Here is an 18,412-nt window from a genome sequence, read left to right on the forward strand (position 1 = left end):
TGTATGTATGTATGTATGTATGTATGTATGTATGTATGTATGTATGTGTGTTTGTTTGTATGTATGCATATATGCATGTATGGATGGATGGATGTAAGATTGAGTTTCTGCTTTGACAGAAATCTACCATTTTTGGCTGCATGTGTATTTGCAGAAATCTAAGACTGGATGTTTCTAAGATGCATTTCAACACCAGCTGTGAATAGTTTTACTTTTGGTCCATCGTCATGTAATCCATCTTTGTGTTTTATCTTTAGAGGACCAAAACATGGCCGTCTGAAACCAGTGATATCATAACCCCAATAAGCTCCACCCCCAATCGAGTTCTTTTCATCTTGTGTTCACCCAGCGTATTAGCTTCATGCACATGCTCCATGCCTTGCTTCCTGTTTTGGGTGTTATTTGGTTGCAGAGGTACAACGCCACGCACAAGCCTGTCATAGTTACTACAGTGTTTTGGTCATTTCCATGTGTCAGTGTGGATGAAGACTATAAAGCTTTTTTATTTTATTTATTACATTATTTAAAAATAAACTGTTTCCGTGTGGACAAAGACTTAGCATAAAGTTTTGTAGTGTGCTGGCTAACAGTGAAGGTGAATCAGTGTTTACCCTGATAGGCCTTGTTCTCCCTGCGCAGAGCCTCCAGCTGCTCCAGGCTCTCCTCATGAACAGTCTTGAGTTTGAAGAGCTCTCCGACGTGCTGCCTGCTCTCCTTCTGACAGCCCTCCACCTCAGCCACCAGCTCCTCACACTTTTGCTTCCAGTCTCCGAGCTGCTTCTCCAGGACCCGTTGTTTCTTATCTAGAGCCTGACCACAGCTGCTGGCCTGAGGCAGGAAACATGCACGGACTGCGTCTGACGGAATTTACTGCCCAAGACAACACATGTCTTGTTTTGATTTATGTTTGTCCTTACCTTCTCCAGATCCATGCAGAGCTCCTCCACCTCGCCTTGCAGCCTCTGCTTGTTCTTTTCCAGCGAGGAGCACTTGGCCTGTGTGGCCTCCACGGCCTCCTCAGCCTCCTGAAGTCTGACTGCCAGCTTCTTCCTGTAAAAACAGTCATCATTGGGACGTCAGACTTCATTAAATCTATTTAAAGGAATCTCCGACTACTTACGCATAATGATCTTTATGTTTTTATTTCTCTGTTCTACTAAAAGTTGTTGTTTGTGACACATGACAACTCCTAATGACTAAAAAATTACATGTTTATTATATTTTTCACCTAAGGACATAATCATTATTTTACCAGTACAATGCCTTTTGGGGCGATGACGTATATCAATTGTAGTGAAGACTAAAACACAAGAGTCAAGGCTAAAGAGTTATAACACATGACATTAAATTACATTAAAGTTTGCATGTTCTCTCTGTGCTGCGTGGGTTTTCTCCAGCTATTCCAGTTTCCTCCCACAGACCAAAAACATGCATGTTAAGCTGATTGGTAACACTAAATTGTCCCTAGATGTAAGTGAGAGGGTGAATGGTTGTTTGTCTCATTTGTCTCTACGTGTCCCTGTGATGGACTGGAGACCTGTCCAGGGTGTCTCCCGCCTCTCGCACAGTGATTGCTGGATATGGGCACCAGTGACCCCCATGACCCAAAAAAGGAAGAAATGAATAAAGATAATGGATAGACGAATGAATGGACAGACGGATGTATGGACGGATGGATGGATGGATGGATGGATGGATGGATGGATTGATGGATTGATGGATTGATGGATGGATGGATGGATGGATGGATGGATGGATGGATGGATGGATGGATGGATGGATGGATGGATGGATGAATGATGCATGGATGGATGAATGAATGAATGGTTGGATGGATGGATGGATGGATGGATGAATGGATGGATGGAGTTAAACGGTAAAAAATAAGGCCAACATCAGCAGGTACCTCGTCTCTTCCAGCTCATCTGCGTGCTGAACAGCGATCGCCTCATGTTTAGTCCTCCAGTGTGTCACCTCGCTGTTGAGTTTGGAAACAAGGCGCTGCATCTCCTGTTTGCTCTCCTGCTCCTCCTCCAGCTGCTCCTTCAGCACCTCACAGTCCTGCCGAGCGGAGCTCATGCTGCTGCTGAGGATCTGCCTCCCCTGGCACCACCACCCGAACACAACAGTGAACATTCTGCCCTCTGAATGATCTCAGCATGTTTCCCAGCTGAAACACTGACCTTCACCTCCTCGTCCAGCTGTTTCTTTAGCTCCTCCAGCTGTGACTGGAGTAGCAGCTTGGAGCGGGTTAGCTGGCTCGCTCTGCTTTCTGCCTCCTCCATTTGTCGACTCACGTCGGCGTTGTCGGCTGATAAAAAGGAGGAAAGCCGAGATTCATGAGATGTTTTATGTACAGACAAACAGGGTTGACATGAAGTTTGAATCCAAGATATTTCACAATATTTTGACAGCGCTTGGAGCATGTGTTGTGAATGACTCTCAGCTACCACTGAGACGCTCATCTTCTGATTTGAAAGAAGGAACATGACCCAATCACACCAGCTCTGTCCTCAGTTCACCGACTTCCTGTTTGTTTCAGGATCTGATTAAAGATTTAACTGCTTGTTTTTCAAAGTCTCAATGGCACCAATGTCAGAACATCTGCATCATCAAACTCGAGCTCTGAGGTCCACAAACCAGCTCCCCCTGGACTATCTCAGATCCAGACTCAAATCTAGAGGAGACAGAACCTTCTCAGAGGTGGGCCCCTGGGGCCCCCAATCTGTGGAACAGTCTGCCATTGAAACTCATATCTGTTCAGACCAGAAGTGATTTTAAATATACGACTAAAAAACTGTTTGTTCTCATTGACTGTTGTAGTTGAGCAGAACATCCTGATTATCTGTTAGTGTTTACTGATTAGACTTTTTACTGCGCAGATTTTATTTTACTTCACCTGCCGTGCTTCATGTTTGAACATTTCCTGTACCCCCTGAATCCTCGCAGAGGATCTGTGGTGGAAGTGATCTCCAGCTACAAGTACTTGGGTGTGCACCTGAAAGACAACCTCAGCTGTGGCAACAACACTACCAGCCTGATCAAGAAAGCTCATCAGAGACTCTACTTCCTCACGCAGCTGAGATGAGCTGGCCTGAGAAGCTCAGTCCTCACCTCCTTCTACAGGTGTGCAGTGGAGAGCATCCTGTGCTCCAGCATCAACGTGTGGCATGGAGGCTGCACAGCTGCAGAAAGAAAAACTTTGCTGAGAGTGGTGAAGGCTGCACAGAAGACTGTTGGAGTCAGCCTCCCCACCTTCACAGACATTTACACCTCCAGATGCAGGAAGAGGACCACCTGCATCATGAAGGACCCCACTCACCCAGCACACACACTTTTTGTCCCGCTCCCCTCAGGCAGAAGGCTGAGAAGCATTAAATGTAGAACCACTAAACTGAGGAACAGCTTCTACCCTGAAGCTGTTAGACTCATGAATCTCTAACCAGGATAATCACTGTGGGGGAAAAATAGAGAAAAATCACTGTGTGTGGGGAGGGGGGAGGGGGGGGTGTCCCTTAAGATACTGTCAAACATACTTTTGTAAAATAGATTAAGAATTAAACATCCTTTACTGTTTGGAGGGTAAGGTTTTGCCTCAAGTGGAGAAGTTCAAGTATCTCTGAGTATGTTTACAGTGAGGGAAGAATGGAGCGTGAGATTGACAGGCGGACTGGTGCAGCATCTGCAGTATTGTGGACTCTGTGCCAGTCCAATGTGGTGAAGAGGGAGCTGAGCCGTAAGTCATTGCTCTTACCGGTCAGTCTACATTCCTACCCTCACCTATGGTCACGAACTCTGGGTAGTGAATGAATGAGATTGTAGATACAGGAGGTTGAACTGAGTTTCCTCTGCAGAGTTGTTGGACTCTCCCTTAGAGATACCATACCATACCATACCAATTTATTTATATAGCACTTTAAACAGTGACAAAGCACACCAAAGTGCTGTACAGGGACAAACAGAACAAGCACATAGCAACAGATTACATAACAGGACACCAAAAATGTAGAAACCGACAAAAACAATAATGGATAACAACAACAACTGCAACATGACCAACACAGTGTGATGCACACAGACTCAGCACAGGTCACACAGTGCAGAAAGCCAGGGAATAAAAGTGTGTTTTTAAGCGAGATTTAAAAACTGTGAGGGAGGGGGCCTGTCTAACGAGCAGAGGTAACTCATTCCAAAGTTTTGGGCCTGCTACAGAGAAGGCCCTGTCACCTCTGCGCTTGAGGCGGGTTCCTGGGACTATTAGGAGCAGCTGGTCTGCTGATCTGAGAGAACGTGGTGGGACATACTGCTGGAGCAGATCAGTAAGATAGGAGGGGGCAGAGCTGTTTAGTGATTTATAGACATACAAGAGTATTTTGAATTTGATTCGAAAGTGAACTGGAAGCCAGTGTAGGGAGGCCAAAACAGGAGTAATGTGTTCTCTTTTGCTTGTGCTGGTCAAAAACTGGGCTGCTGCATTTTGGACCAGTTGGAGTCTAGCTATGGAGGTCTGACTGATACCAAAAAGGAGTGAGTTGCAATAGTCGAGCCTGGATGTAATGAATGCATGAATTACTGTCTCCAGGTTATTTCTGGACAATATGGGCTTCAGCTTAGACAGTCGCCTCAGCTGGAAAAAGCAGGATTTAACAATCATATTTACATGATTGTTGAGTTTCAGAGAAGGGTCAAGTATCACTCCTAGATTAGTGACTCTTTGTTTCACTAACGGTGACAGAACGGATAGGTCGATGTAGTGGTTGGTGATTGTGTCATTGGGAGGAAACAGCATAACTTCAGATTTCTTCTCATTGAAACTCAAGAAATTTAAAGCCATCCAATCTCTGATGTCAGCCAGGCAGTCCAGTAACGGTTGAATAGAGCGAGTACCGTTGAGTCTGAGGGGGAAGTAGATTTGGCAGTCGTCGGCGTAGAAATGAAAAGGTATGTTATGTTTCCTGAAAATAGCACCTAGTGGCAGCAGGTATAGAGAAAATAAAAGAGGACCAAGGATGGAACCTTGCGGTACCCCCCATTTAAGCGCTGCCGAGGCTGAACTAAAATCTTTGATGGAGACACAAAAGGACCTGTCAGCGAGGTAAGATCTAAACCATTCGAGGGCTGACCCAGTGATGCCCACCCACTGCTCTAACCTCGCAATGAGGATCTCGTGGTCGATTGTATCAAAGGCAGATGTGAGGTCCAGTAAGAGAAGGAGCACAGAATCACCAGCGTCTGTGAATAAGAGAATGTCGTTAAAAACCTTGAGAAGAGCAGTTTCAGTGCTGTGGAGAGGTTTAAAGCCAGACTGGAATAGCTCTAAGATGGCATTATCCTCTAGAAAGCATTTCAGCTGGGACTCCACTATTTTTTCCAGTAGTTTAGCGACAAATGGGAGTCTGGAGACAGGCCGGAAGTTGGACATGACTGAGGGGTCAAGGCTAGGTTTTTTCAGGAGAGGTTGGACAGCAGCATGTTTAAAAGTTATTGGCACCACACCTGAGGCTAAGCTGCTGTTCACAATGCCAAGAACAGGAGGGCCCAGAACAGGAAGAAGCTCCTTCAGGAGTCGAGGGGGGACAACGTCAAAAGGGGAGCCAGATGGCTTCATGCTGCACATGACCTGCTCCAGGGAAGACAGAGAGATGGGCTCAAAGTGATCAAGAACAGCAACACAATGAGATGGGATGGACGGATCATGAACAGGTGGAGAAATGAGTGCCCGGGTGTTTGCAACTTTTTCAGAAAAGAAATGGAGGAAGTTTTCACACAGCTCAGTTGAGGCTTCTAGAGGTGAAGGTTCACTGAGGTGTAGAACTGAGTTCAGAGTGGAAAAAAGGGCTCGGGGGTTGTGGGAGTTTGAGGCAATTATCGCAGAAAAGAACTTCGATTTGGCGGCTTTAACTGCCTTCTGATAATGACGCCAACTCTCCTTTAGGATTTGAAAAGAAACCTGCAGCCTGTCTTTCCTCCACCTGCGTTCTGCTCTCCTACACTGCTGTCTAACGGCTTGAGTGATGTCATTAAGCCATGGTTCTGATAAAAGTTTTGTTTTAGAGATAGGATGAGAAGTCCAGTTATCCAGGAGAGACTTGGAGTAGAACCACTACTCTTCCACATCAAGAGGAGCCAGTTGAGGTGGTTAGGGCATTTGGTAAGGATGCTCCCTGGGCGCTTCCCTAGGGAGGCTCTTTGGGCATGGCTGACTAGGAGGAGATCCTGAGGAAAACCCAGGAGACTCTGGAGAGTCTATGTCTCTCAGTTGGCCTGGGAACACCTTGGAGTCCTCCCAGAAGAGCTGGAAGAGGTGGCTGTGGAGAGAGATGTCTGGACCTAGATTAAGTGGAAGATAATGTACCAGTATGCATGTATCTATGTATGTATGGATGGATGGATAGACAGCATGAGAGTTAACTCTAATAAATGATTTCATCTCATCCATCCAGTTTTAAACAACACAATGGAGTTATTAATCTGTAAAGTTGATCGGTGGACAGTTTCATAGAAACTTGGGTGTGTCTGAAGCACAAATGTAAGAACTCATCTTCACAGCCAGTAAAAAGCTGGTAAAGGTGGAGTGTCCAGGGTTATGTGATGCTCATAAACAGCCTCGGCATACCTGACAGTCGGTTCTTGGCCACGTTGAGCTCAGTCAGCGTCTTCTGCAGCTCGTCTCCTCTCCTGTTGGCCTCAGTCAGTTGCTCCTCCAATTTTTTTGTCTGGCTGTCTGATGACATCTGCAGCACAAACACAACCATGAAACAGTTCTGCCAAACCACCAACCCGTCAAAGCCCACGCCTCACCGCCTCCTGACCTTGGCTTTCTGCAGGTTACTCAGCGATGTGGCCAGGTCATCCACCTCCATCCTCAGGTTCTGCTTCTCCTTCTCCAGTTTGGTTCTGGTCCTCTGCAGAGCCTCACATCGCTCGCTCAGCTCTGACAAAGCCTCACAGTGCCTCTTCTTCAGCGAGGCAGCCAGTGCCTCAGACTGGACTGAGGACTCCTCCAGGTCTCTCCTCAGACGCTGGAACTCAGCCTCTCGCTTCTTGTTCATCTCCATCTGTTCACCACACAGAGGTTGAGTTGAAAAGGCTAGAGTGATTGTTTCAGTCAAGAGTCTTCCAGCTCTAAGTTACAGGATATTTGTGAGAAAGCTCCTTTGAGACCAGCAGGAACGCTGACAGAAGAGTACCTGTGAAGCAGTGAGCCCTCCTGCTTCCTCTAGCCGATCTGTCAGATCATCCAGTTCTCTGGTGAGGTCTGCCCTCTGCTTCTCCACCTGATTAACACAAGGAAAACCTGGTGAAGGAGCAGAACTCAACTCCTAATGAGTGGAGATTCTGCTAGAATTCAAAGCAACCAAACCTCCATTAGTTGTTCCCCCTAAATCAGTCCCACCTACAGGAGATCAACAGGACAGACAGCTCACTAAACTGAATAAACTGAACACTTTCATGAAGTCAAAGGTCAGCAGAGTGGTCTCCACCCAGAGCAATGTAGGCTGATAGCTGCTGTTACATTGGCCAAATATCATTGTCCCGCTCCTGTTTCCTGTGAATGTTTTATCTCCCAGATTTCTTCGGAAGAAGCTGTCAGCTTCATGATGTGTCATCTAGGGCATTAACAGAGTACTCGAGTAATCTACACATCGATTGCATCTATCGAGGTTAAAAATGTAACATCGAGTATCCGTAGTGACGTCATATTATGTGACCACCGTATGACCGTAGGGGGTGGTGTTGCACTGTTGCAGGTCACAGAGTATGGTGTAACACTGGGTCCAATCCACCGAACCAGAACCAGTTTCAGTTTAAGTTTCGTTTTTGACGTGCTGCATGTTTCTTCACGTTTGCAGTTTAATAATAATAACTAATAGTTTATCCTGATGCATGCTCAATAATCCAGGTAGAAAAATCTAAAAAAGTTAAATCTGGTCCTCTGGACATTCAAAAAAACAAAACAAGCAAATCAACAAAAAAATGTAGAAACGTTTCGTCTCTCATCCGAGAGACTTCCTAAGTCTGAGGAGCTGTATTCAGCTCAGTCTCTTAAATAGCACCGTTTCAGAGTGGATCAACCAGTTTTGCTGCTGACAACCAAAACCAGCTGATCACATGCTCAAGAAGGACCATCAGCCTAACAATGGATCATTAGCACACTGATGGCTGTTTACTACTCACAGAGGGCTGAGTGATACTAGCAATCACAGCATTGTAAGAGGGGGACAGTTGAACCCGGAGGCCTCCACCCCTGTTTAATGATGGACGATTTCTTTTCACAAAGATGGCCTCCTTTACTCCTCTCTCAAACCATCGTTCCTCTCTGTCCAGGATGTGAACATCTTCATCCTTGAAAGAGTGACCGCTGGCCTGGAGATGAGTGTAGACCGCAGAGTCCTGGCCTGATGATGTTGATCTTCTGTGCTGGGCCATCCTTTTGGCCAGTGGCTGTTTTGTTTCCCCGATGTAAGACTGATCACAGCCCTCCTGACACTGAACAGCATACAGAACATTGCTCTGTTAGTGCCGGGGGACTGAATCTTTGGGATGAACCAGTCTTTGCCGTAATGTATTTTGGGGTTTAAAAGCCACTGGGACGTTATGTTTAGAAAATAAACGTCTCAGTTTCTCTGATACTCCCTCAACATATGGAATGACCACTGGTCTGGGTCTGGGTTCCTCCTTTTCACCTGTTGGCTGACTGGAGTCCTGTTTGGGTTTCTTCTCTGCTTTCAGGAAGGCCCAGTTAGGATATCCACATTGCTCTAGAGCCTGTCTTGTGTGGGATTTCTCCTTCTGCCTAGCTCCAGAGTTAGTGGGGACGCTGTCTGCTCTGTGATACAGAGTCCTGATGACTCCTAACTTGTGCTCCAAAGGGTGATGGGAGTCAAACTGCAAATACTGGTCTGTGTGGGTGGGTTTGCAGTACACCTCAGTTTGCAAATGTCCTCTATCAGAGACTGAGACCTCACAGTCCAAGAAAGCCAACCTGCCATTTTTAGGCTGATGGTCCTTCTTGAGCATGTGATCAGCTGGTTTTGGTTGTCAGCAGCAAAACTGGTTGATCCACTCTGAGAAGGTGCTATTTAAGAGACTGAGCTGAGTACAGCTCCTCAGACTGAGGAAGTCTCTCGGATGAGAGACGAAACGTTTCTACATTTTTTTGTTGATTTGCTTTGTTTTGTTTTTTTGAATGTCCAGAGGACCAGATTTAACTTTTTTAAACTAATAGTTTAGTTTTTCCTGTGACTTATTTGCAGTATGATAAATGGTAGGAGCATAATATGCGCTCCCAATGTTTTGTTGGTCTTTTTTGTTGTTGTAAATAATTACCTTTTTTTGCGGTTTTATTTATTTATTTATTTTTGTATCTTGAGGTCTATGACGTCATCAAATACTCGAGTTCTACTCGGGTTTTATTATGTTAATGTCGAGTTTAAAAATTATATACTCGTTCAACCCCTAGTGTCATCGGTCTTTGTCGTGGCTGACAAGGAAAAAAGCCTTTTCCAAGCCTGGCCCTTCCTTTCAACAAGAGGCAAATATAGATTTGTTGCTTATTACTATTTTAAACAAGGTTATTTAGTTCCTAAATGATGTCCACAATATGCTTTGGTAGCCTTTATAGAATTTCAGCAAGTGGGCAATAGGAAACAGATATGTAGGCTAGACAGGCTAGAGGAAATAATTTGGTTTCTTTTTTGAGGGAGAGGGCAGGGGCAGGGCTGAGTGCTCGTGCCACCCTTGATGAGATGCTGCCCTGGGCAGTTGCTTTTATTGCCCATATCAGAAACCACAACTGGCCAAAGCCTCCTTTATACCTTTCACTCAAGGGTATGATGGTTTGCCAGAATTTCTTTGAGACCAAGACATTGAAGACTGAGATGAACTTGATACTTCAACCTCCTCCACAAGCACAGTTTCTTTTCCCAACAGTGAAGCAAAATTTCATGTTCCTACAGTTTCAACAAAAGTGGATTGGACCAATCCACAATGCACTGGTCTTCTGGGATCCTTGGAACCCTCAGAAATTCCTATCACATTAAGGTGGTGATTACAGAGGTGATAAACACATTTCTATTAAAAATGGTTCAGGTTCAAGGACTAAAACTCAGTGACAAAGTGGCCAGCGTTCATAGAAAAACTTTAAAAATCCTATGGAACAACAGATTAAGTCCACTTTAAAGGATTACGCCAAAGTCTTTTTTCATTCAACCTTTATTTAGACAGGTAAATCCCATTGAGCCTTGAGGACTCATTTACTAGAGAGACATGATTTCAACAAAGAATGATGACAACAATGGACAACAGCGACAACAATAAATGATTGGAAGGAAAATGGTGCCCTCCAACAAGTGCAAGACATGTAGCTTCTGGTACACAGGTTTTGAAAGAAGGGGAAGGGGTGTAGGGATTCACTCATCTCCCTTGCAGGGCCAGGGATGTATCTAATACAACTGACATGAGCTGACCTGACAATCACTCCAGTAGGTTTGTCAGCAACTAAAATATTTGCGATCGCAAGTTGTCCTGGAGTGAAATGCCCCTTACCTGTAGGAGCTACACCCCCTTTTCCTTCAACAACATTGGGGGGTTGCATTACGAATGCTTTGCAGTCAGAGGGATTTCATTAAAAATCATCGGAAAAAATGGTTAAACTTCAGTGGGGAACATGCAGTTCAGACAGCGTTACTCAGAGTGTTTCGAGGATGGAGTACAGTTTATTCCATTTCCAAAACCTAAATGGGGTCTGAAAAAATGTCTTCTTTTTCTTCTTTTGGCGTTTTCCTTTTCAGGGGTCGCCACAGCGAGTCATCCTCCTCCATCTCACTCTGTCCTCACTCCAACTACCGCCATGTCCTCTCTAACATCCTTCTACCATTATAACCACTGTCCCTCCATCACTACTGTCCAAACCATCTCAATCTGGCCTTTCTAACTAATGCCCCAGTTGTTCAACCTGTGCTGTACCTCTGATGATCTCATTCCCAATCTTATCCATCATTGTCACTCCTAAGGAGAACCTCAACATTTTCATTTCTGATACTTCCAGTTCTTTCACCTGTGTTTTTGTCAGTGCCACTGTCTCCAGACCATACAACATAGCTGGTCTCACAACTGTCTTGTAAACTTTCCTTTGTCTTTTGTTGACACCCTTTTATCACAAATCACTCCTGAAACTTTTCCCCATCCACTCTGTTCATGCCTGGACTCTCTTCTTCACCTCTTAACCACATTCCCTGTTTACCTGGACAGTTGACCCCAAGTACTTGGAGTCCTGCACCATGGTCATTATTTGAATTATCCCACAAGAGTTTTGTCTAAGGCAGCACAGTGGCGCAACTGGTAGAGCTGCTGCCTCTCAGCAAGCAGGTCCCCGGTCCAAATCCCGGTGCGTGGGTATTTCTGGGTGGAGTTTGCATGTTCTCTCCGTGCATGTGTGGGTTTTCTCCGGGTACTCCGGTTTCCTCCCACAGACCAAAAACATGCATGTTAGACTGATTGGTAACTCTAAATTGTCCCTAGGTGAGAGTGAGAGAGTGAATGGTTATTTGTCTCGTTTGTCTCTATGTGTCCCTGTGATGGACTTGCGACCTGTCCAGGGTGCACCCCGCCCCTCGCACAGTGATTGCTGGACATGGGCACCATCGACCCCCGTGATCCAAAATGGAAGAAGCGGGTAAAAGCTAATGGATGATAGATGGACTTTTGTCTATTTATGTCCTGATGCATGCTCAATAATCCAGGTAAATAAATCTAACAAGGTTGAGTCAGTTCTCTGGAAAATAATCCATCCAGAGGACCTGACTCATCCTTGTTAGATTTATCTATTTACATTATTTTTAGTATAGTTCTTACGAAATGTAACTGTTCTTTACATCAAAGACAGTGCAACACCACTATTAAATCTTATGTGAATACTGTACTATATTTACAGCAGCTAAACCCATTTTATGTTTGAGCACTGCAGGGGACTCATGGAAAGAGTTTGGAACTGTTTTTACATGAACAACAGCCGGCTCATTGCTTTTACTCCACTCTTTTAAAGTCACTTTAACGACAGCCAGAGATGTTGAGACTAGTCCACAAAAAAAAACTGAAGATTCAGTCCTCCCGGACCACAATCATCTCCACACCCCAGGCAGAACCAGGGAAAACAGATGACTCTCACTGGGGGCCACCTCTAGCTCCCCCACTCCTTCTTCAGTCCCACCAGCACCTCCAGCTCAATCTGACCCACCTGCACCTCTACCTCCCCCCGAATGTCTAGGTGAAGCATTCAGCTCACTCATCACTCTTCTTCACACTCCTGAGTCAACATCCCCCCGTCCCACCACTGCTCCTCACCCCCTTTTATAAACTGGGAGGTCAGCACTCCCAGAGTCCTGCAGCTGGAGATTCATCTGCTTTTGCATGAAAGCATGAAGGAGTAGGAGTGCATATCTGTGCAGACTTGCAGAGGTGTGTTTGCACAAATGCTTTTTCAGTTTTCCTCTGCGTCTTTCACTGTCAGGCTCTCATGTGTTACAGATTAAAACTCCTCCCTGCAGTGCCGTTCAAATGAAAGCAGTTTAAAACAAAACATTAAAGGAGTAACTTACATAAACTCTAATGTGTGTTTATAAATGTAGAATCAGGAGAAAACATGAAAAACCCTTTTTCTTTAAAAAAAAAAAAGAAGAAAATGTGAGCCAAGCCCAAATTTCTAAGAGTTTTGCAGAATAACTTAGCTTGCATTCTGCTACATTTAACTTACCTTTTGCTTCTTTAGGTTAGCATTTTGCTACTTTTAGCTTTTAGCTAGCCTTTTGTTCTTTTAAGCTTTCATTCTCTCTTTCACTCTCGACAAAGACGGTCGCACTCACCCTCTCTCCCTCCCTCCTGCTATTTTTGCTCTCTTGTCCTGTCAGCCTCCTCAGACTCTTTACACATCTTCTGAATTGAAAATTATTATGGATTTAATCAGCTTGTTTCTCTACGCAATTGATACATTTTTTTCTACCAGACAATAGGGTGCTGGAGAGCTCTCATGCCCTGAATGGACACACGCAGCTGGGTATGTCATGGACTCCTGGGGGCAGTGGAAGATGATGTGCCTATCTGTACTGTCCGTGGAGGATGTATGTGAATGATTAATTTGTGCCTCGAGCTCTCAGACTCATATGCTTAATGAGCTCAACCACAAGTTGGACGCGATTTCTGAGAGTCGTAGGCCACTTGGGGCTCCTGGAACTAGCCGGCATGAAGGATTCGACCTTAGAGAAAGCTAACGAGCACGGACCAGCGGAATGTCCATGGATCTGGCTGTTTGGATTTGCCATTGAGTGCACCAGCAGAACTGAATGCAGACAGAAATCAGAGTTTGCCTGCCCAAAACAATTGTTGTTTATCTGAACTTGACCTCCCTGCTGGCCTTGGACAGGCCAACTTATCTCAAATTGCTCATGGAGGTTACATAAACTAGAAGACCAAAATGTCCCTCCAAGGGGACATCTATGGTCTTATCAGAATTTTGAAGCTGATAGACACTGTACCATCTTATCAGAACTTTGGAAACTTCTGGAGAGTTTATGGATAACTCACTGACTTTGATGACCTCTATGCATAAATGTATTAAGATGTCCATCCATCCATCCATTATCTTTTACCCACTTTTTCCATTTTGGGTCATGGGGGTCGCTGGTGCCCATGTCCAGCAATCACTGTGCGAGGGGTGGGGTACACCCTGGACAGGTTGCAAGTCCATCACAGGGCCACATAGAGACAAACAACCATTCTCTCTCTCACTTATACCTAGGGACAATTTAGAGTCGCCAATCAGCCTAACATGCATGTTTTTGGTCTGTGGGAGGAAACCGGAGTACCCGGAAAAAACCCACGCATGCATGGAGAGAACATGCAAACTCCACCTAGAAAGGCCCACGGACCGGGATTTGAACCAGGAACCTGCTCGCTGAGAGGCAGCAGCTCTACTGGTTGTGCCACCGTGCTGCTATTATGATGTCATTGTATGTTACTGTTTTATGTTGCAAGGTATTTTTTGCATCTTTTACACTGTGTCGTGGCCAGGACATGGTGTGAGACATGATTTTTTTGTGGGGGGCTTTCCCCACCCTAGCGTTCCCTTTTTCTCATCTACCTGTAGGTTGTATGTAACAGGTCTCTCTTGTAAATGCATCTTCGAGGCTCATTGGGAACTAACCTGTATAAAAAAATGTCTAAAAAAACTACTATTCTGCAGCATTAGCTTCTAGCAGGCTTTTGCTTCTTTAGGCTAGCATTTTGCTATTTTTAGTTACCTTTTTTCTTTTTGGCTTTTAGCTACTATTCTGCAGCCATTAGCTTCTAGCAGCTTTTTCTTGTATTAATTAACGTTTTCCGCCCTTTAGCTTTTATCTAGCCTTTTGTTCTTTTAGCTTTTAACTATTCTGCAGCCATTAGCTTCTACCAGGCTTTTGCTTCGATTAGCTTAATGTTTTTCTCCTTTTATATTTTAGCTAGCCTTTTGTTCTTTTTAGCTTTTAACTACTATTCTGCAGCCATTAACTTCTAGCAGTATTTTGCTTCTATTAGCTAACTTTTTGCTCCTTTTAGATCGAGCTGACCTTTTGTTCTTTTTAATGTTTAACTACTATTCTGCAACCATTAGCTTCTACCAGGCTTTTGCTTTTTTAGGCTAGCATTTTGCTACTTATAGCTAGCTTTCTTTTCTTTTTAATTTTCAGCTACAATTCTGCAGCCATAGTTTCTAGCAGATTTGTTTCAATTAGCTAACATTTTGTTCCTTTTAAAATTTAGATTGTCTTTTGTTCTTTTTGGTTTTTAGCTGCTATTCTGCAGCCATTCATCTCTGTCAGGCTTCTATTGGCTAATGTTTTGTTCCTTTTAGATTTTAGCTAGCCATTGTTCTTTTGAATTGGGGCGGCTGTGGCTGAGTGGTTAGAGCAGTCGTCCTCCAATTCGAAAGTTGGGGGTTTAAATCCACCAGCAGTTACATGCCGAAGTGTCCCTGGGCAAGACACTGAGCCCCTCGTTGCCTCTGATGTGTGTCCCATCAGTGTATGAATGTGATCTAAAGCACTGATTAGTCTCATTAGAATGATTTGTTCAATTAGCTTTGTAGAGATCTAGTAGAGTGCTGTATGAATGGGTAAATGAGGACACAGACTGTAGTGTGAAGCGCTCTGAGTATCTTGAAATAAGATAGAAAGGCGCTATATAAGTACAATCCATTTACCATTTGAATTTTTAGCTACAATTCTGCAACTATTAGCTTCTAGCAAACTTTTGCTTCTATTAGCGAAACATTTTTCTCCTTTTAGATTTTAGCTAACCTTTTGTTCTTTTTAGCTTTTAGTTACTATTCTGCAGCCATCAGCTGTTATTATTAGCTAATGTTATTACAGCTAAGCAAGCTTAGCAAACAAATGAATGGCTAAAACTATTTTTTTTATTTTGAGCTAAGACGATGTGGTAGTAGTTGAGATTCATTCATAACACGTACGTTGAGTGCTACATATTGTGTAAGATCTTTGCCTAAACCTTTGTCATTAATTGCTGGAGTCAATCATGTTTGTTAGAAAAATATCTCACATTAACTGGACAAATGCAAATTTAAGTTTTGGGAAGTAGCTAATCATTGGATGAATATCTAAAGTACCAGTAATTAACTTTTGGAGTCACCCCAGCTCAAAATGGCAGCCACAGCTAATAGACGTTAACAAATACAAAAATGGCTACATCAGGCAGTTTTACAGACACTGAGCTAAAATATAATGTGGTAGTAGCTGAGAGTCATTAACAGCACATACTTTGGGCATCACATTTTGTCATATTACATGATACAGTTGTGTGTGTCTGGCATTCTAGCTGGGAGAGGATCTCCTGGTTCTGTCTGTACCTCCTGATGGTATCAGGCTGGTTCTGACCTGAGGAGCAGAGCTAACAATGGAGGGTCTGTCTGCGGCAGAGGTATGCCGTAATTGAGCTGCTCTGAAGAAGGAGGCTGTGGAGAACCAGATAAAAACCTGCGAGTCCAAGCAAGCCTCTCTGCAGCGTTCCAAGGCAGCAGGGTGGGGGTGCCCCGACAGCACCATTAGAAATACCACCCAGAGTGAGAAGGACTGTGTAATCCCCCCCACCGGCCTGCTGTCAGTCCATTCAACGCTCAGAGTCAAACATGTGCCTGTTGTGGCTTTAAACGGTAACTCTTCAGAGAGATGAGCAGCTTGGAACAACTCAAACACACTTGAGCATCTTGTTTGAACTAACAGGCACATAGAGAGCCCAAGCTGCAGGATTAGCTGTACATGAAGCAGAAAACCTAACATCACACAGTCTAAGACAATGGTGTGATTTAAAAAGTACAGGGAGAAGGGTTCTGTTGTTGAGATGTAAGGATTATTAGAGGCCTAGCATTCCTTGAAGGAACATATTTTGCCCATCTTTCATGCCAGAGTTATAGCCATATTGGTCAAACTTCAAAATTAAAATGATGCTAATCTCATGCAGTTCTGTTTGTCACACTCAGAGTATGTATGCACTGTTAATGATTCTCAGCTACTACAACATCATATTTTAGCGCGGTACCTGGAAAACTGACTAAGTAGCTTTTTTTTGTGCCACTTCGTGGAGCGAAAAGGGTGAATAGGAAATGCCCTCCATCCATCCTTCCATGATGTGAGCACGACTTTTGACTTCCAATTTGGTGTGTAAATAGAATGGTAAATGGACTTTACTTATATAGCGCCTTACTACTGTATCTTATCAAGATACTCAAAGTGCTTTACAACACAATGTGTTCCCTCATTTACCTCCACACACATTCATACAGCATTCTACTAGATCTCTACAAAGATAATCTGAATCTGTAGAGACTAATCAGAGCTTTATCATATTCATACACTGATGGGACACACATCAGAGGCAATGAGGTGTTCAGTGTCTTGCCCAGGACACTTCAGCATGTGACTGCTGGTGGAATCGAACCCACAGCTCTCCCATTGGAGGATGACTGCTCTAGCCACTCAGCCACAGCTGTGTGGCTCCATATAGGTGTAAGAAATGATCCTTTTAAAATTTGTTTTGCAACATCAAGATCCTAGATGGCCACCACACACACACACCACACACACACACATAACTTGCTTACATCTACATTGGGGTCACATGTTTGAACAACCCACCTTAGTGGACACCCTTTCGGTTTAGGGACAGAAACGGGGGACTTTGGTATACCACTTGTTATACTTGCCATTAGCTGTGTTGATAATCTTAAAGTAGATTGACCTCAAAAGTTAATCAGTTGTACATCCAATGATTACTTCTTTAAAGTTTCATTAAAACTCATCCAGTGGTTGGTGAATATTTTGCAGACAGGCACATGAATACACAGACATGGGAAGAAACATTATCATCTGCCTTCACTTTTATGCAGTGGGCAGGAACAAGAAACAGAAGGGTGTACTGATCAGTGACCAGGAAAAAGAAGAGATCAAATGATGCCGTCATCTCCTCAGGACTTCTGGGGTTACCCTGTATGTTAATCAGGAACACATGGTCCGTGTATTAGCACAGGTGTGGATAGTTTGGGATGAATGGCAGAGTAGCACCCCAGCATCACGTCTTTCATCTGTTTATACAGTTTCTCTCCCATCCAGGCTGCTAAAGCAGAGCCTGGCTGAACCCAGAGCTGCTTGGTTTATCTTGCAATGCATTGTGACAGATTTAGGGCTCATTTTGAAGCGTATGGCAAGAGAAGGCTTCACGGTTCTTGACAGTCGTACTGTACCTTGGCTCTTATGGCTCGCTCTGCCTCCAGCTCTTCCTCCAGCTCCTCGATGCGAGCCTACAAACACAGAGACAAATTTACATTAAACAACCAGCTGCAGCTGAACTGTGAAATGTAACAAGAATATTAGAATGTGCCTTCACAGTCACTGAGCCATTCTGACAGGATAAACTTAGTCACAAATCCACTGACTGCTGCTTTTTTCGGGGCGGTACTTGTTACGGTTGTCTTGTAAATGGTACTTTCTCCTGGGTTTGGCACGCCTAAAGTTTTTTTCCTCAGATAGCAATTTGGAGAAAGAATGTTCTACAGCCACTGCTCATTATCCTGACTCTGACCCAGGATGGGGAGGGTACTGTGATCGGTCAGTGAGACTGAAAAACATTGATGCCATTTGTCTGACATTCAAGGAATTCAGTATCTTGTTTTTGAGATTTCGTTCAGTTTTACTGGATGTTTACTTGGCTGCATGTCAGATACATCAGTGTCAGAGTGCTCTTGTAATGTTATGGTTGCACTTTTATCCAAGTCATTATGTCTGCACTGTAAAAACACAGGGTGTAAAGTCTTGGAACCAGCTGGTTTGCAAGTGTTTGCATGTCAACCTGGTTAAAGTGTTCAAAG

At 44.1% G+C, this 18,412-nt stretch overlaps 1 protein-coding gene across 1 annotated transcript in view; it reads right to left on the bottom strand.

Annotated features, from left to right (window-relative positions):
• LOC119423771 (putative uncharacterized protein MYH16) overlaps positions 1–6,924 on the bottom strand; it is a 29,757-nt gene extending 22,833 nt beyond the window's left edge. The window contains exons 1-6 of the mRNA XM_037691182.1: positions 6,813–6,924; positions 6,617–6,734; positions 2,184–2,311; positions 1,907–2,103; positions 918–1,050; positions 612–828 (exon numbers count right to left, since the gene is read on the bottom strand). Coding sequence (XP_037547110.1) covers positions 612–828; positions 918–1,050; positions 1,907–2,103; positions 2,184–2,311; positions 6,617–6,734; positions 6,813–6,863 — 844 coding nt within the window. The 5' untranslated portion in view covers positions 6,864–6,924. The remainder of the gene's footprint in view (positions 1–611; positions 829–917; positions 1,051–1,906; positions 2,104–2,183; positions 2,312–6,616; positions 6,735–6,812) is intronic.
• Between the last annotated feature and the right edge of the window lie 11,488 nt (positions 6,925–18,412).

The sequence above is a fragment of the Nematolebias whitei genome, chromosome 17 (genome assembly GCF_014905685.2).
Source record: "Nematolebias whitei isolate Nwh7 chromosome 17, NemWhi1, whole genome shotgun sequence".
Lineage (NCBI taxonomy): Eukaryota > Metazoa > Chordata > Actinopteri > Cyprinodontiformes > Rivulidae > Nematolebias > Nematolebias whitei.